General features: G+C 40.8%; 1 protein-coding gene across 1 annotated transcript; it reads right to left on the bottom strand.

Moving 5' to 3' along the window:
* Positions 1-1,659: 1,659 nt before the first annotated feature.
* On the bottom strand, positions 1,660-20,110 carry snx3 (sorting nexin 3). Its single transcript, XM_049590029.1, has 4 exons — positions 19,912-20,110; positions 6,955-7,050; positions 6,472-6,596; positions 1,660-2,486 (listed from the first exon to the last, which is right to left on the bottom strand). Exons 1-4 carry the CDS (start codon positions 20,071-20,073, stop codon positions 2,381-2,383), a joined length of 489 nt encoding a protein of 162 aa, XP_049445986.1. The 5' UTR covers positions 20,074-20,110; the 3' UTR covers positions 1,660-2,380.
* Between the last annotated feature and the right edge of the window lie 89 nt (positions 20,111-20,199).

Below are 20,199 nucleotides of genomic sequence, written 5' to 3'. Positions count from 1 at the left end.
AAGCAAAATCATATTATGATACTAATTTGCAAATGAATATTAATGTACATTCACTTTAAGTATGAGTATGAAGAGGAACTGAACAAGTACTATATGCTTATCAGATCGGAAATGACATTTTCTGCGTAACTGAATTCCAGCTAATTTGGCTGCATATCATCATATATCATAATCTCAAAGTCTGACTTATTAATCACGATACATCTGCATTACATGATCAAGAGTCATAGATTTGTTAAGGATTACTCAAGCATGTGTTTTGCACCCTTATTACAAAGTGTTTTTCCTTTAGAAGTAGCCTCATCTATTCTTAATGAGAACTTGGGAACATCCTCCTGAGACCCTGTGTCCTCATATGAGGACATCACATTTGGGTTTACTTGACCTTATACTTCATTCTACTTAATTTTCGCCCTGCTGTACTTGTTTGTGGACACTTTTTTGTGCAATCTAATAGTACTAAGAGGACAATACACTAATCTATGTAAAACAAGATGGCAGCCATCTTCGCTAAGTTAGTCTGCAGCTGATCCTGACACAAAAGCGGACAAGGTCCAAAATCTGATCACATTTTATGGTTGAAACTTGTTTATTATACTGTTGTCCCAGTTGAGGACATTGGTTCTTAATTAGCGTTGACAATGTTTATTTTGTATACTTATCGGGTCCTACTGATCCCAAATAGCTAGGAGAAATTAAAAATGCATGCCAAGCAGAAGTTCAGATCTCAGGAGGATATTTAAAGGTCCAGTGTCTAGAATTTAGTGGCATCTAGTGGTGAGGGTGTAGAACGGCGACTTCTCTCAAGGGTCAAGTATGTAGAAGAACTTCGATAGCTGACGCAAAAATGCAAAAACATAAAAAATGGAAATTGCCCTATCTAGAGCCAGTGTTTGGTTTGTCTTGTTCTGGGCTACTCTGTGGGAGAGAAACCGCTCAATATGTAGATACAGACAGCTCATTCTAATACTCAGTTTAGACCCAAGAGTCGCAACAAGACCAAACAACGTTGCAGAGAAAAGTTGCAGCGGTGTGAACTGGATTGTCTCAATTAGACTCAAGCCAGCTGATGGTGTCACCTGACACTCAGCTCTTCAAGTCGCCAGCTGCTGGTTTTATGATGAAAGGCACGTCAACTGTTCTTGCAGCCAATCGGCTTGTAGCAGAGTCCACTGGGCAAGTGCAGAAGGCGTGTCCGATCACCCTCCGTTCCTGCTGAGTCTAAGTCCGTCTCATTTACATCCTTGCAGCCGAAGTACCAAGAGTTGTTGCTATAGAGATGATACACTGTATTATGTGGTCACATTGGTATGAACTGGCAGATTTTCAGAACATTGCAAACCTGCTCTTTGTTGATGTTGCGAATCTTTGGTCTGAACTGGACTTAGGATAACAAAAATACAATTCTTGTTTTCAGGTGATTATAAACTAATGAAAACATAGGTATGAATATTATAAATCCTTTCTGAAAACAGACGCCCCTAAATCCTACACACTGTACCTTTAATGAACTCTTTTAAATCAGCCACAGGCCTAAACTTCTTTGTAATGAAGATGGTGGATGACTTACTTATCACAGCAGCTTGCAGTAGTGGACTATCCAGTGTGGAGTGTTAGACAGGTCAACAGTCCAAATCAACAGATGTATTTATGCATGGAGACATTTCACCTATTTTATTGGAAAATCTTCAAAATAAACAAAAATGGCACAGCAGTATACAAATCTCAAAATGCATATAGCCAGTAGAAATACTGCAGTTCCCTCTGTGTAAATTACTTCTGTCTTACTAGAAAATCATCGTGATAACTGGGCAGGTGCTGGTCGATACACACACGTGCTTCCTTTTGAAGAGAGGATCAACTAAGTGTGATTTGAAAGTTGAGGCCCATCAAATATATATATGTGTGTATGTGTGTGTGTTTAGTTGCTAGGTATCGTGCGCAACATGCCAGTACTGGATATACAGTATATAATGGGAAACGCTGTGGGTCTTTACAAGAGCTTTGCATACATAGAACGCTCATTCAATGTTGCTATATAAATGAATATATTCAAGACATAGCTAAATGATAAATACATAATATATCCATGTTAGTGGCATTTCCAGACATAAAGAGAAATTACTATAAATTACTTTCAACCACATTTATGTGTCCAACATTCTTGACTCCAATTAGAAAGTGAAAACAAACACCGATCAGGGTCACTAATTAAACTAAAAGAGGCAGTGAACAATAATATTTTGGGGGGGCGCGGGGAGGGGAAGTTGTCATTGAAATGTTTATTGTCTGAGAGAAACCTGGAGCAGTGAAGAGAGCTTTGGGTTGTCGGGCCGAGCAAGGCTGAGCCAAGCCAGGCCGAGCAGAGCTGTGTTTTCTTTCAGGCTTGTCTGATTTTGGATGGGGTGTAGTTCTTGTCCACAAACTCGTCCTGTAGGAACATGTGCAGGCATCGTTCATTCTGAGCTAGAGGGTGACCTGCCACTCTGAAACACAAAAGCAGAAGGCAGGCTTCAAACATCAGTGGTTGTGTTAACTGATGAGGCTCGGTGATACAGGGACACATGGTTGGACAGAACAGACAGAGATTGACAGGAACATTGGACTTTAAGGTAGGAAATATGTGAAACATTTTCTGAAGAAAAAAAATGTTAGGTATCAGTCATATAATCGCTTGCATAAAAAACAAAAGGATTTAAAAGATATGTAAAAAAAAAAAAATGACACCACTGTACCCTCACATCCTTAAAAAAAAAGACAGAAACTGTAGCCTTTTTTGTGTGGCATTTTTGCCTTTATTTTATAGTTATATGCTGCATCTTGATTCCATACTGAATACCTGAGATGTGGTTTTGAGTCACATGACTTGGACTTAACTCAGACTTGAGTCAAAATTTGATGACTTTAGATTTGACAAAATCAAAAAGGACTTGCTCACTGACTTGGAATTTCACACGAATTACTTGTGACAAGGGCTGGGTAATGTTCAAAAAATGATCATACCAATACCAGTACCAGTACCCTGTATGTAATACCGATACCAATAGTGTGAGTGGATTGGCATGTTGTACAACGTTAATTTCAAACGTTTTGGATTGAACTGCTAACTCCGTCAATTACACCACGCTCAACTTCACGAAACCCCCGCCTCAAAAGGATCAACATTTGACTGAAGAGGTTTTGATACTACATGGTATTGGGTTACTTCGGCTGATACCTTAAAAGGTATTGAGTACCAATACCCAGTGCTACCCTTGACTTTACTTGCCTTTTGACTTGAAAATACTTGTATGTTTCCCCAGGCCAAAAGATTAAAAAATATGTTATTCAAAATGGTTTCATGGATCGATTTATTTCCCTCCATTTCCTGAATAAACTAACATTAACGCTGTTCGTTTCCAGCAAGTTGACACTGAAGTCCTCAAATCCATTTTCTTTAAACCAATCCAAGCATCCAATCAAGTTGCAAGAGAGAACCATGAAAAAGTAATGTCATGTTACTGAGCGCCAGTTAGAAAAATGTTACCAAAGATTGAGTGATAATACATTCCCATTCCCACAAACACTCTGCCATGGGCAACAAAAAAATGGGCTGGTCGAAAATTAGAGGGAGACACAACAACTTCTGACAAGCATGTTTTAACACAAAACCTAATTTTAAAAAGCACTTATGATTTTTTTTAAAAAAAAAATCTAAATCTTTTACATAATATTACTCTGTTGTTAAAATGGCTTTACATGCTGTAAAGAGCGCATTAGGACTTGTTTCGGACACTAAACCCAAAGTGTAGGACTTAGGTTCTCAGTCTTGACTTGGGACGTGACTTGGAACTTGAGCGCAAAGACTTAGGACTTATTTGTGACTTTCAAATCAATGACTTTGTCCCATCTCTACTATATACCAATTACAATACCACAATTAGCCTTAATTTACACCATTTCCTTTGTGCAAGGCACTGTGGGAGAATAGTATCACATTAACAAATAAAACAGTTTGAGGAATCTTTTTAGCCTCTGGGTTTCAAGTCAACCATGGTGCATGTCATTCCCCATCCTTCAGTCTTCTCATTTCCTGTCCTCTCTCTACTGTCTCTTTAATAGAAGGCACAAACTGCTGAACACCACAAAATCAAAACCTGCTGAGACTTAGTGTAGTATGGGTTTGGGATCCAACTATAGATAGACCAAAAAAGGTCTCTGGTTGGACCGGGGATGTTACAATTACATGGTATCCATCTTAACCACAAGGCTGCAATGACACTCAAAAAATCTTAAAAAGTTAACGGCGATCAAGATAAAAATCTGCCTGCATGATGTTCCGAACCATTGTGTCACTGATAAAGCTGATGAGGATTAATGACATTTTGAACACCCTGACCATGTATGCTGACTAGCAGCACAGGGACGACTGTAGATTTTAATCATCATCAAAGACAGATTTACTGAGCATTTTATATAACTATTGCACACACTGGTTATGGATGTGTGGTTGTGTTCACATGCCTAACTTCTACAACCAGTAAATGATGCACAATGCAACTGCACTACCATATGAAAGCACAGTTTGGGGGAAGAGGTGATTGATGAAGTTTTGTTAAAACAACACAACTTTAGGTAAACCAGTTTTTTTAGAGCCTTGGTGAATGTGTTTTGATTATCCTTTGATTCACTTAAATTAATCTGTATGTTAGCAACACATCTAGAAACAAGTTAGATTTAAGAGTTTTGTTTTTTCTTCTTTAATGCCACTTTTACAAAAAACAAAATTGAAGAACAAAGATATGAATTACAAAGGTTTAGGGATAATTTTGCCTAAATATTTATAGTAACATCCAGGCTTATTGAAGACATGGGAGAATAAACAGAAGTGGGTGGCGATTTAATGTTTCTCACTCCGCATGTGGGACTTCACTGCCTTGACTTCTATTGTGCAAAGTTTGAAAATTTTCTTTGCAAAAACTACACCAAGCTTCGTTTGCATTGCCTTGTGCGAAATCTTGGTTAAATGGCCAATTTTTATTGCTCTTCTGCATGTCGTCCAGGGCACAGTGACAGCTAGCCAACAGACAGTGGATCCTCTGCTCTGAGCATCCGGTTAGGAAACAAAATATAAGTGTTGCTGGTTCCGCTTTCCTGATCTGTGTGACGTTAAAGCAAGGGGCATTCAGGACATTATTTTTTTGTTTTCCTTTGGTAAAGCCACTTTGACATCAAACGTCCCAAAATGTCCCTTCAGATGATGCAAACGGAGCTTAACGAGAATGAGCTGGTGCACCTGAGACCCCAAAAACATCCCATTTTTAAAACGGTATATTACTCAGACCAGATCAACATGATGACATTGTACCTATGCATGCATCTTAACCTCTAATGGGAAATATTTCAGACAAATTAAGTGGCCCGTGGGAGGCATTCACAAGTCAAATACCAGGGCAATCACTGGAGAGATCATGCCCGCCCTCCCCCAAAAACTCTGCTTAATAGGTTCCGGAAATTGAGATGCTGACATTGAGGACAAGGTGCAGCTGAAGCATGGAGAAATGTCATGGCCTTGCTTGCTTTGTGAAGTGGGGATGCAAGCCCTTCTTCTTTACCTGAAGTATGAATTATGTTTGACTAGCCTAATCAAAACTGACGGTTATCTCCTCTCCTCCCGCTCACTTGTTTCACAGCGACAACCATGTTTACCATTCCAAGAGATTTCCTCTTCACAATGCTCTCAATCACAGATTAAACAATGCTGCCAGCCACATTGGCCAGTATCAAGTCTGAACAATGATATGATCAACAGCAGTGTTTCATTCATATGAAGCAAAGGGGGGAGAAAAATCTTAATTACTAGCGAATTCTCATCTTCTTTAAAAAAACATATTTATGGATTTTAATTTTCTCAACTGTCTTAGCGCACTTAATATTCCGAAAGGAAACATTGATGCATTTGCACATGAAACAAAGATAATGGCCAAGTCTGCAATCAAAGCAAATAATTACAATCACACTGTAACTTTTATTGTTCCGCAGCTGAAAATGAGGACATGCTGGATCAAAAATAAGCAGAGGTGCACACACCATCCCACGGAACCACGCGCTGTAATTTGAGCTGCAATTATCATAAATTACACATCAACAATAAAACAAATGTGGGAAAAATTATGTTGTGGGGGTGCACACTTGAGTCCTCTTTTGGTTGTTCTTGTCCTTTGCGAGGTAATTATAAAAGAGAATTAAGGAGGATAGTGAGGAAAGAGACCTGTCTGTCTCTACGGGTTCAGTTTGTTAACAATATGAAGAGAAGTGAAAAAGTTGAATCTACTTATTGCACAAAGTGTTTCATTGTTCTTGAGAGTTAAAATGATACCGCGCTCGGGAAGGAGCTGCAAGCGACTGCGACGACAAAAACAAAATTGTAAAGAATAAATTGTTTTAACCTCGTGGAACGGAGGAAGACAAGGAAGATAAGGAAAGGCTTACTTGTTGAGAAACTGCTCCAGAGCCTGTCTCCGCTCCTCGATGAAAGAGTCATCAAATATCCCATCATCCCCTCGAAACGGAAGCTGCCGGAAAAGAGCTTTTCCCGGGAGAGGTGGGACAACCACCTGAGATAAAAGAGCAACCACAGAAATCATACAGCAGCAATTAAATATGCATAAATAACATATCAATGAGGATTTAAGTGCTTTTTTTGCTTTTAAAGACAGCTCACTACACAATGATCCTGTAGTGATAATGTGTACAGTATCATGTGGCAAGAACATTTTTTAATGACATTTCTAAGGCTAAAAACATAATTTATGGTCTTCATTAATGGCAGGACAAATCTTCACAAATCGCAAAGGTTCAAAAGGAAACAACAACTTTCTCTCCCGCACAAAAACATGGCAGATGTTGCTGTGTGCTGATTTGAAAAGCCAAGTACTCAAGAGCCTTTTTGTTGAGTTCACCTCAGTGGCTCACCTTGCTCTCCCTCTCCAGCTCCGTTCTGAGCCACTCAAAGTCGCTGTACCGCCTCCGTACGCAAGACTCCTTCAGCTTGAAGATGGGAAGGTTGGTCTATAGATACACACACGCACACGCACACACACACACACACACAGGTGGCAAACTCTTAAATGTGTCACTTTTTACTGAGGAAATTTCCTTAAAGGGGCTCTATACAATATTCAGGGTATGTCTATTATCCAGAGGTCTGCACACGGCTCTCGACATGGAGGTGGCTGAGGTAGCAGTGCCAACAACGGCAACAGTGCTGACAGAGCTAACAGTGTTAACCTGGGGAGGGACTGAGGGTGAGTGCTATGCTTCAGCGATGACACTGTCCCGATATCAGCAGTAACCACCATATGGGTGCAGTGCAGTGCAGAGCAGCAGCAATTAGCCAGCCAGTGGGATACACACACAGGACTCATATTCAGTAACATACATGTCTGGCCAGACCGCCTACCACTGCAACTAATAAAGAAACTTGGATAACAGCTCAGAGGTGGCTTGACTTCATTCTCTGCTCAGGACACTATAACGTCACTATATTTTTTACAAAGCAAATAGTTGTTTGCTGATATATTAATGTTCCGAATATTGTTTAGAGCCCCTTTAAACAGGTGGAAGAATGATAATTTTTCAAGAAACAACTGAGACCCACGTTCAGCCAGAACTTTAAATCCCAGTCAGAAATAACTGTTAATAAATAATCAACCTATTATTTTCTTTGATTAGTTTATTAGTCTGTAAAATTGATTCTTTGAAGCCTCAGTTGAACCTTATTGGTGGTTATTAGCCCACTAATTACATTACCTAAAACAAACAACAGACGGTGTTTGGTATAAATGTGATAATGCATGCCAGTGTGTTCCACTATGAAATAATGGAGCCAGTCCTCCAATGGGAAGCAGCAACTAATGACCATTCTCTATCAATTGTTTTCTCAATTTATGGATTAATCGTTGCAGTCCATAAAATGTTAGGAAATAGTGCCCATCACAGTTTCCTTGCAGCCAAGGTTATGTCTTCGAATTGCTTGAACAAAGACTAGTAAGTTTACTCAACATCACAACAAGCTGGAAATTGGAAAGTGATGTTTGTCATATTTGCGAGAAAAGAGTGACTTGTGACAAAATAATTACTGATGAATTTTGAGTGAACGTCATATTTTTTGTTTTTAAACTGCTGAGCTAAAACTGGTCTAACAAAACAAGCACTTTGAAGACATAACCTTGGCCGCAAAGAAATAGTGAGAAGCACTATTTGCTAACACTTTATGGACTACAATGGATAGAGAATGGTCATTAGTTGACGCTTCCCATTGGAGAACTGGCTCCATTATTTCAGGCATACTGGAACACATTGGCATGCATTATCACATTTATACCAAACAGAGTCTTCTGTCAAAAGGAAGCTTTTTTAAGGTGATGTAATTTGTGGGCTAATAGCCACCAATAAGTTTCACCTGAGGCTTGAGACTGGTAATGTCCCAGTATTAAAGATGCGTAATAATATCGGCACATCATTGGTACTGGCCAATATTGGCTTTAAAATGAAATATTGGAATCGGCCAACATGCTGATGATATTGGTACATCACTGGCATCGGTCAATATCGGCTTTAAAATGAACTACTAGAAATGTCAAACATGCTTTTTCTTATTTCTTATATGATGTTAATTCCACTACCAAAGAAACTTCGTTATCAATAAACTTAAATGGGGAAAAATTGGATACATCGATATCATTTTCAGTTATCGACCAAATAAATTGTTACCAGCATATTGGATATTGGCAAAAAAATCTACCTTCTTGCGTCCCTACTCAGTATTGTTGCTATGGTTACATGAGGGTTAAAACCCTTGAAGGCTTCACACAGTGCTTAAAAAGTTAAAATAAACCATTTTTTTGAGATACCCCAATAAAGCCTCTTAACAGGCAACCATCAACCAATCAAGGGTTGCACTTCCTGAGGGAATGAGTATAAACAGCAGAAAATTATCATAAGAAAATGGTAAGGAGAGACTGTACCAACTTCAGGAAAAAGACAGAGTGACAGGCTTTACTGCAGTGGGTCTGGGCATAGCCTTGTGTCATCTACTCTGACTTTAATAAAGGGGGAAAAGGAGGAGGAAAAAAACAAAGACTTGTTCAAATTGAACCGAACTGAATAGAAAAATTGAAAGTTCACTCATGTTTTGCTCACCAAGGTCTATCGCTCTCAGAATGTTTTGCCATTTTTGTGTGTGTTCTTGTACGCCAATACGCAGATGTGTGCATAATTCTAAGTTGCTGTTGACAAGCACTTGAAAGTGAATTTCATATTAAAAAGGGGAGATGATTCGACATTGACAGAGAACATTGAGCAAACAGCACATTACAGCACAATGCCAAACCTCTTCACTAGTCCTGACAGCACATGGCCATCCCGTGACAATGTACAAACAAGGAGCGAGTGAATGAGTATTTCATTGGCAGGCCACATTCACAGAAGGTCAGAATTCATGGAAGGAGGAATCACAAGAGCAAAGCAATTGAGCAAGTAGGTGCAGCATGAATACAGTGTGAGCAGCAGACTGATCGATGAGCAGACGACTGTGACTGTGTGCAGTAAAGGGGATGGAGAGTTAACTAGAAGGCTGAGTAAATGGCTGAACAAAAGAGAAAGGAGGGGGCGTACGTGGTCATAAAGGAAGAGCAGAAAAACCGGAGGGGTTGGGAGCTTCATCTGGTCTGTGCAGGACTAAATGAGGAGGAAGGAGAGCAGGAGTGGTCTTTTCGCTCTCATGGTCTCTCCCTTTCAGTCTTTTTCCTCTTTATTTGCCTCGCTCTACGATAATAAGTCAGATTTTCTGCCCTTGAGACTCCTCTTGTGGTGTTTCAATGGGGAAAATGCAGGCATTCGTTTTCTACCCTCTTTGCTCTGTCCTCTCCTCGGTCAAAATTATGGATCCTGGATTTGGTTAGAAAGAGCAAACTCATTTGATAAAATATTTATAATAAAAAGCAAGAGCTGACAAATGTTACCTAGCGAAATTGTTTAAAGAGAATCCTGGTTTATGTCACAGTAAACACTCAGTTGCCAGTTTACTAGATACACATAACTAAAACTAACGCAGTGTTATACAACAGTCCTGCAATACATAAAATTTGAAAGATGTAGTTTGTGATGCTGTTAAACTGTAGGTGTTTTCTAATATTTTGTGCACCCCATTATATTACCAAGGGGAGTCTAAACAACAGAAACACACCTCTGGCACCACAAACTACATCCTACTACCTTTATTATAACCTCCATGAAGGTAGAAGGTAGGATTTATTTGCCCAGGTCCAGACCTTTGAATTAAATAGGGCTGCCACTAACGATTATTTTCACTGTTGACTAATCTGTCGATTATTTCTTCGATTAGTCGACTAATCATTTCATCAAAAAATGTGTTAAAATGTTGAAAAATGTCGGTCTGTCTTGCCCAAACCCCAAAATTACGTCATCTAGTGTCTTGTTTCATACTCACGCTAAAGGGTTTTAGTTCACTGTCATGGGAGAGTGTGTAAAGCTGCCAATATCTGAATGTAAGAAGCTGCAGTAAGAGTATTTTGGGGCACTTTTATAGTACTTTTCTATGAGAAATGACTCAAACCGATTAGTCGACTACTAAAATAGTCACTGATTATTTTAACAGTCGATTAGTCATTGATTAGTCGACTAATCGTTGCAGCCCTAGTATTAAACCACTCCACTGAGTTGACTAATTCATCTGGTATTGCTACATGAAACAGCGTTTTTCAGTTAAAATAAAAATCGATGAATAAAAATCGTTACACTCTAGACAAACAATTAGCCATTCTGCATCACGGGCGATACTAGTTAAGTTTTTAAACGTTGCAAAGCACACGCCGGAATCAATGAAGAGTAATAACAACAACGGCGAGCACTATAAACAAGATAGACGCTACTATCAATGCTGTTTTGACTCAGCATGTCTTCTCAATATCGCCCACCTTCATAATTTGTTTAATTTCACCACACACCACTTTTAAAACCTCTGCAAAACCACTATCTTGGCATTTAAAATGACATCAGATTCAGGTGGGTACGTTGGTCTATAGTGACTGGTTGGGAAAAATCAAATCCCCCTCCCCCACAAATATCGGTTAATGTGGATGCAATGTCAGACTGAAGATGGAAACAGAATTTAATGAGTTCACAATTCTGTTTGATATCAGGCAAAACATTTATTGCAGGACTGTTGTATTAGACTGCATTAGTTTTAACGAGGTGTACCTAATTAACTGGCAACAATAATTTTACTTGTTTTAGATGTTTGTAACCCACCTTTCCACTATTCTGAGTTTTGATAGTTTGATCATTTATGTCCAGAAGGTTGTGGGGTAGCCGACAGTCCAATAGAAAATACGAAGTGAGAAAAGTGTGTGACAATTTTGTGATTTACACATTGTGAATAATGCATTTTTGCACAAACACTATTATGCTAAACTCAGATTACAAGATACTGGAGAGAAAATCTGGTATCTGTGAGCAGTTTATGGATAAGAATTGTGTGTTATGTCCTACTTGTTATGTAATGGTGTTTGTTTTAAAGGGACAGTTCACCCAAAATAAAAAAACAAACATTTTTTCACTAATTTGTAGGACTATTTATCAGTCTAGATCGTTGTGGTGTGAGTTTCCCAGTGTTGGAGATATCGACCATAGAGATGTCTGCCTTCTCTCCAATTAAATTGCACTAAATGACACTAGGCTTTTGGTCCTCAAAGCGCCAACAAAGTACATTTAAAAAACTCAACAACAATTTCTCTTTACAGAAATCATGACCCAATTGCTCAAGATAAACCACAGACCTTGTTGTGAGCAGTTTAACGTAGGAACTATTTCCTTTCTACCAGACTACACCTGGAAACTGTATCACTGTGCAGAAGAAAGTGTGCACCTACTCATGGATGAGAGGCTTGTGCTTGTGACAGCATGAGATTTAAACATTAATGGTGTCTTTCTCAGCCAAGCTGTAATGTTAGCTAGTTCAGTGGTGCTAAATAAGCTAGCGGTGGAGGCACACTTCCTTCTGCGCAATGATGCAGTTAGTGGGTGTAATTCTGTAAAATGAAAATAGTTCTAGGGCTGAACGATATGGAGAAGATTTCATATCTCGATATTTATGCCAGATATCTCGATAGGATATGATACGATACAACTGTGGGTTCAGTGAAAACTAAGCATTCTTTATATAAAAAAAAAAAAAAAAAAAAACGAGTCCGAACCATTTTCTGCTACTGAATGCATCGGCAATCCGACCTTGCTTGGGCTTGACACAGGAGGCCCCAGATGTCCCTGCCGTGTCTTTTATTGCAAGGCACTGTTCATACAGTACTCGGTAGTGTTGTCACGGTACCAAAATTGGGACCCACAGTACGATACCAGTGAAAATATCACGGTTCTGAGTAGTATCACGGTACCACAGCAAAAATGAGGCAGATGTGCCTTTTGTCATTTATAAAAAGATAAATCACTTTTCTATAATACATCAATGATATTTCAATGGAATAAATTACTTATTGACTTATTCATACTTCAAAAACAGCATCAATGAGTGATGAACATAGGGGGGATCAAAATAAAATAAATAAATAAAATAAAAATCAACCAGCCACCCTCCTCCCCTGACAAGTAAAGAACAGTCCCTAAAGTGTGGTGAGGTTTGTGGAAATGTGAATGGCTTGTTTCTCCTCTGACACGTCACATACCTGTGTGCCGCGGGTCCATGTCATTGGTCCGACAGCCCATTGGTTCGACATCCCATTAGTCTGACTGTCCGCGGTGCTGAACGGCTCGCGGCGGGTGTATGGTGCGCCGCGACCGGCTCTGGGTCAGCTGGGAAAGGCTTGAGGCGGAGCAGGCTCATGGCTTATGTGTTTGTCACTTTCTTTTTCATTTTAATCCACACCATGATCTTTTCCTGACCCTAACCAAGTGGTTATTGTGCCTAAACCTAACCAGACCTTAACCACAGGGCATCATGATGATTTCGGAATGGACTTCGGAACAATGGGTTTAATATGGTTGGAACAATGGGATGTCGAACCAATGAGCTGTCGGACCAATGGGCAGTTCCCTGTGCCGCCATGGCTCAGCTGTTGAGGTACTACTGGACAGTTATGACACCAACTTATTCACCTGGAGCCGGGCTTCTCGGTCGCTGGTAGCCTCGCGTCACCAGGCTCTTCACGTACGGCAAAACGTTGGTAAACCACGTTATCTTGCGGCGGCCATAGCGCTCCGCCGTATTCCCGTCTGTGACCCCCGTTCAACCCACAACCGGTAGGTTTCGCCTTTCGTTTCTGCTGCTGGTTGAAATCTGTACTCACACAGCGTGCTGAATGATTTATTTTGCTCGAACAAAACTATTTTTAGTCGCAAATGTGTTGTGTGTACTAGCAAGTTGCTAGCAGCAGCACGTCTCCCTCGCTCAAGGGGATGTTTGTGATTGGCTGGCTTTGTTGTCGATCCAAGGCAAGCAGGAAATGAGGTTTGTGATTGGCTGGCCTTAGCTGTACATTTAGGGCAAGCGTAAAAAGGATGTTTGTGATTGGCTGAGCTGTACGTGCAGGTCAAGCTGGGGAAACTCATGGGGAAATTATATCGTCAATATCGTTGCCTTTTGGGATATTAATATCTTGCATGTTCATATCTCGGTATAGATACGATAATAATATATCGTTCAGCCCTAAATAGTTCCTACATGAAACTGTTCACAACAAGGTCTGTGGATTGGGTAACCAGGTCATGATTTGTGGAAAGAGACATTGCTGTTGAGTTTTTCAAATGTTATTTTTTTTGGCACTTTGAGCACCACAAGCTGAGTGCCATCTAGTTCAATTATATTCAAGAGAAGGCAGACATTTCTACTGCTGATATCTCCAACACTCAGCAACTCACACCAAAACAATCTGGATTGATAGACAGCACTACAAGTAAGGGGAAAATATGCATTTTGGATTTTAGGGTGAACTGGCCCTTTGAAGATAAATCAATACACCACATGGTGTAAGTAGAAGAGTTTGTTTGTTGTTAAAGTTTTCAGACTCTTAGGTAATTAGGCCCTAACTTTAGTGTTAACTGTAACAAAAAAGCAGTTTCACCCTCACCCCATGATACAGTTTTTTCCCCACCACCACCGCAAGCCTCTCAGCTATTTTTCAAAATAAACAAACCATTTTGTATCAAGTCTCTTTACGTGACCTTTGTGGTTCATGAAAAGTAACACAGACTAGATTTCGCTGTAGACTTGCAAGAAATAATTCAAAAGATTGCAAGCAGCTGCTAATGAGGTCACTTGTAATGTGATTAAAACCTGACGCAAGTGAAATAACCTGTTTAAGATGACAATTGCAAAAACAGAAGTACTTCCTTATTCTGTTTAAAATCAAACGGGTGCTTGTAAACTCACTGCATCTCTGCCACTCCCTCTTTCCCACTGTGTTCTTATGTGACTCACCGATAGCCTTGAAAACTTCCCTTTCCCACTTATTTCAAGTTCTCTCCAGGTGAAGTTGTCAATGAGCCCCGCACTCCTCCTCTTTCTCAGGTCACAGGAGAAGTGGATTATCTTAGCTTTATCACCCCAGCGCTCTAGCATTAACTCCACTCTCCTCTCACCGTGGTCTGTCCCCGCTGCGTCATGTTACCTCACAGCATGGAGCGCCGCAAAGTTAATCCCCACCACAACAGATCACAGTTACAGGTAATCTGCCACCGCCGTGACTCTAATCCCATCATGTGCACACTGAAAACACTTAACCACGCGCAAGCACACCCTGATGTACATGAAGCATGCATGCACAGGTGTTAAGTAGAAAGATTTGACCAGTCACACAGTTAACAATGTAATTATAATAGCCTGAGGCATTCAAGCCTGTTTGTGCACACACACAGGCAAACCGGGACTACTCGTCCTTACACAATGCAGCCAGTGGTGAGAGCGTAAGGGAAGAAAGTCACCTGGCCTTTCAATCCTCTCGCCCTCTCAAACCCTGTGATTAAGAGATTGCCCTTGCAGGACAAGGGGAGGAACGAAAACGACAGAACTGAAAAATGAGAGGTCTCATTCGCTCTTTCTCTCTCACACGCACACATACACTGAAAGAGGCGGTGCGTGAGAGCTCTACAAGTCAAAGATAAGGTTTCCCTGGCCTCTGTTCTCTTCACGGCTGGTTAGAGGTTAGGACCAGGGTGTCTCAACTTACTGGCCCCTGCAGTGTTCGGGAGGTGGGACCAGCCCACACCCAGCCGGGTCTTAGCATTTCATTAATTGTCTAAAAAGGCACACTTTGCCTCTCTTGCTTTCTAGGGAACAGGATAAAACATAAGAGAGGAAGCACAGGATGGTGACAGAAATTAGGTTAGCTGAAAAAAAAAAGAAACATAGAGAGAGCAAAATAGACACAAAACTAAGGAATTAATGGTCATATTAAGGGAGATTTTAAAGAGAAAATACTGTATCTTGAAAGAAAAAGAGCATAAAGCTAGATGTATGTCCTTCAAAGTAAACCTCCTAGCTTCACTTTCCATTATGAGTGTACAAGGTGCAATCTACGCTCCATAGGAAGAGCATGTGATTCATAATGTGTGGGATACAATACCTTGGGCTCATTGAAAATGGGTTGAAAAGAGGCAGAACCCTTAAAAACAGTGAGACAGAGAAAAAGGGAGAGAGGGGACAAAGATCACTCATCTCCTGAGAGAACAGTTCAAGGCCACCATGCATTAGCTTTTAGCAGGATGGATTAAGTCAAGTTTGAGAGTGCGCATCCTAAACCTCCCCCATGCCCCCTTCTTACCCCTCCCATATACTCTCCTTTCAGAATAATAGCATAAAAAATGGCAACATAATACCATCTCATTGCATCATATTCCAAAATGGGGGGAAAAAAAGACAGGGAACAAAAGCGTTGGGGCTATGGGTCTTTCTCTCTCGCCTCTCCATGTACTCTCTCACTCGTTCACTCGCTTGCCGGCCCCTGCGGCCTGACAGCCTACCCTCTCTCCGACTCGCCTAGCTGGCAAAAAGCTGCTTTGTTGCCATAGTATCAACTCCCACTTTTGATACTGTCATTTCAAGTAGGATATGGTAGCCTTGATACAATATGTTCCCTATTTCCATTAAAATAGTTGTCGAAGAGGATGCTGTAGACTTTGGATTACACTTGACTGTGCCTGACAAGCGCCCCCCCACATACACACCCACTCCCCATCTCTCCCCATTTTATTAATGACCAAAGGCCCCCGCCCCATAGCCCAAATGGAAAGAGAAAGAAAGAGAGAGGGAGAAGCTATGGGAGTAGAGAAGAGGAGGGGTAGAAGACTGAGTGAGAGTGAGCGACAGAGCTATAAGAGGCCTTTTATGTACTCCTATCCATAAACAAAGTGAGATCCCAAAGTTCGTTCCCCTGAATGTGCTCTCTGGATGAGATGGGAACCGACTAAAGACAAGAAATTTTGATAATACCCAACATCCCCCCTCCTCCCACCTCAAACACACACATACACACACCAACTCCAGCCCCGTGTTTGCTGAGGGTCCAAACAAATACGCTGCTTAAGGGGATCCTCTCAAACCAGCAACCACCAAAAAAAAAAACATTAAGGTGATATGACAGGACTCTGCAGAATAACTGTCCATTAGGAACATGAAAAACATGTGCAGAGGCAGAGAAGAAAGAACACCAAACCTTCCAGCTTCCCGTGGTCCATAAGCCATTTAAGAAACTACGCTTAAAATGAAGGGATTTAGGTGAGAACAAAAATCCATTGTTTCAACACGACCCTGGACATTACAAGTCTGCTCAGGCAAAATGAGATATCCGCCTCCTTTCACTATGAACTTAGCTTCCACCTCTTTAAAAAACCTGAATGAAAGAAGTGGATTGATCCCATTGATTTTAAACACCACATGCAGGCCCGGTTGTCAACAAGTGACTGTGTAACCTGCCTCAGAGTCGCTGCAACCAGTTGGCTGCTCATGTGATAATCTAATCTTTATACTATTTGTTTCTCCACTAACTTGATGAACATTCAGACATTGCGAATGAGTCACAAGCCAAATGCATACACTGACATTTATTTAAATGGAGTCCAGACAAACTTGATTTTATAGAAGGAACAGGCCCTTGCTCCGGTGTGTACACTATACATTAAACCATATATAGTTATCAAAGGGGCTTCAGTAACACATTATGAACTCAGCAACTGACTGCACACAGCTGGGAGTGAAATGGGATAAGTGGGCAATGGGATGAAGGCTGGTAAGGGGGTGGCTTTCTGCCCTCCTATGGGTGGGGGGCGGGGGGTAAGGATAGGGAATAAACGCTCCAGCTCCCCCACACCCTGGCCTGTTTCATTCTTCTCTTCTCTCAATGAGGGGATTAAGCAGACTCTCTCAGTGCGACCACAAGGGCTCTCTCGATTTCGGGGTGGATAGCAGGACAGCGGTGAGAACAGGAAACAAGGGAATGAGTTATAAACAGAAACTGTCTGGCATAATTAGATGATGGAATTAAAGTGCTTCTAAATATTATAAGTAAGACAGAAACAAAAAGAGCAAAGCATAGGCTATGCATTCCAGGCCGAGGCATTGTGGCTAACGCTCTTAACATGCTGGAGATGGAGGAAAATGCTTCTAAAGAAAGCTGAAGAAAGGAGAAGGAGAGAAGCAAAGCAAAGTTGACACCACATTTGTTGGGAAGTGAGGGATGCGCCGCTTCTTCTGTGGTCTTATGCAAAGCAGGGTCACACAGGGCTATGAGGTGCACAATAATGCTGATTACACGCATATGCTAATTATTACACGCTAATCAAGTACAGTAGCCTTATATTCAACGCTAATGCCTGGAGACGGCTTCTCTTCCCTCAACCCATTTCTTTAAGGTAAAGGGAAACTATAAATACGTGAGGGCTGCTCGCCAATCTAAATACGCCAGGCCACTAACTACAGGGGTGTCAGTCAACTGAAATGACAATTTAAAGATAAGAGATGAGGCAATCAGATGAGACATTGACTGCCTGACAGTACCAGACTCTCAATACAGCCTGCACATTAACACTGCATTCAGTGGAGTCCCAGAATTGCTCAATTGATGCCAAATTGTATGTGATGACAGACTTGATGAAAAATGAAGCATGCAAATGTCTTTGGAAAAAAACTTTTTGCCAAATCCTGAAAATGGTGCCATTTTAAAATAATATGACTTTCTCTTATGTTTTTGTTGAATAAAGACTCTTTCAGCTGATCACATTATAACTGGGCCCTGAAACAATGCCTAATTTGAGCTTGTTCTCAGAAACAGCAGGCGAAAAACACCCATCTAAGCCCAAGATCCTCTAAATCTGAGGTCTGCTGAGTTGTCATTCAACTGTAGATATTTTAACTTTCCATTGTCCTGAGCACCTCTGGGATTTCTCAGTCACGTTGGCCAAGTTTGAACATCCACAGTTCAATGACAACAGAGCAAACTCCCATCTGCTGATAAAGACTGAGTGGCATGGCCAAAAGCTCCAAAGCATGCGGGTAAGTGGGCCTTGAGATTGTTTTTGTTAATAATTTAGTATGATCATTGCCTGCTATGTGTTGATTCATTGAAGTATAGTACTATCATTGTTTAAAAGTGGTCTAAATTAATTTAAGCTGACTTGGCACTGACTGAGGGAAATGAACATGATCTTTGTTTTGCAATAGCTTGGACTGTCTAACCGTTACTCTCGTCACTTGTTGCTCAATGAAGCCAAATTTCCGGACAGTGTAAGCCAAGAGTCTAACAAGTCACATTTCACAAGCACTTCGTAACAATTTTACATGTTTCTTTACACAGGCATTTAGATCAACTGCTAGCTCAACAATGGATGGCAGAATCTTGTCTAAAAAATAAAGCCTTTGTTTTCCTCTGCAAGTCCTTCAGTAGCGTAGGAGGAAGGAAGTGTGTTGGGGGGGGGGGTGGAAGAGACTGGAAAGGATAGGCAGCATCCTGTCGACAGTTACAGAGAAGCTGACTTGTTGAGTTTTTTCCCCTTTAGCCGGGTGCTGAAATATACTAGTTGGGATGACTAATAAGTAAAGTCAGGACAAACTAAAGCACTGTTAAGCCAATCAGCATCCCTACTATAGTGATATTTGCATGTGTAAATGGAAGGAGAGAGCTGGCAATTTGGCTATACAGGCCTTTAGGGATGGCCATTCAGTGTATCTAATTCTGTTATCTATTATTTGCAGTAAAAAGTTTGGGTGTGGCTGGAGTTCAACTCTGAACTATTCAGGAAGGCCTTAACTTTTAGGAGGAGTTATTTAATCATGGTTTATTCAGCTTGCTGAAGGGGTTATATAATTATTGTTGGGAGATATATGACTTGTATGAATTTGTAAAACAGCTGCACTCTCACGCCTCTGTGGAAAAACACTTGAGAGTAATGTAAACAAATTCCCTTCTTTAGCAAAGCAATAGGAACATGTTTGATAGCAGCAAAGCAAACACTAGTAGGTTCACCGTACTCTTAAATATTGTCCAAATTACTCATTGGCGTACTAACAAACGTCTAATGTCAGTCAAATAACCTCGACTCACTGCTAACATCAATTACAAGATAGCTTAATGACAGATAGCTAACCAGTGTTAGCTAGTATAACGAATGTTGTTAGCCTGCTAACGAGCGTTGGCTTACACGTTTCGCAATTAACGCCCTATTCATAGTAGATAGTCATTAACACGTTTAAATATTGACTTTGTGATTGTATTCGGGGCTTTCTGATCCCGATGTCAGGTAGTCATAACTTTCTTAGACTAACGTTAACGTTACAGGAGAGACGTTAGATAGCTCAGGTAGCTAGCTTAAAAGCTAACGTCATTAGCACTTGTACTGCAGGCTCACCTTCAGTCTGACTTCATACGTGGTATATCTGGCCCTGCCAACCCCGACGGTCTCAGGGTTGCTCACGTCAATCTCTAGAAAGTTACTCGGAGGTCCATAAGCGTCATTTAAGTTCTGAGGCTTGGTGAAGAGCCTTCTTGTGTCAGCTATGGTATCAGCCATTTCTTCCCTGTCCTTCTAGTAGCTCGAGATAGTGTCAAGTTAGCCAGGATGCAAATATCTACGTTCCGGTACTAGCCTTCAAAATAAAAAACATGGCGGGTGTTGTGTCCGCGTAATACAAGAAAA

This window comes from Epinephelus fuscoguttatus, linkage group LG11 (assembly GCF_011397635.1).
Source record: "Epinephelus fuscoguttatus linkage group LG11, E.fuscoguttatus.final_Chr_v1".
Taxonomy (NCBI): Eukaryota; Metazoa; Chordata; class Actinopteri; order Perciformes; family Serranidae; genus Epinephelus; species Epinephelus fuscoguttatus.
Note: the sequence above shows the minus strand (reverse complement) of the source record. Positions and strands in the feature narration are given on the sequence as shown.

Coding starts and splice junctions, on each gene's coding strand:
- snx3 (XM_049590029.1), bottom strand. CDS start 20,073: ATGGCTGATACCATAGCTGACACAAGAAGGCTCTTCACCAAGCCTCAG. Junction 7,051..19,911: donor CGTATGAAGTCAGACTGAAG/GTGAGCCTGCAG, acceptor GTGTATCTATAG/ACCAACCTTCCCATCTTCAA. Junction 6,597..6,954: donor AGCTGGAGAGGGAGAGCAAG/GTGAGCCACTGA, acceptor CTTTTATCTCAG/GTGGTTGTCCCACCTCTCCC.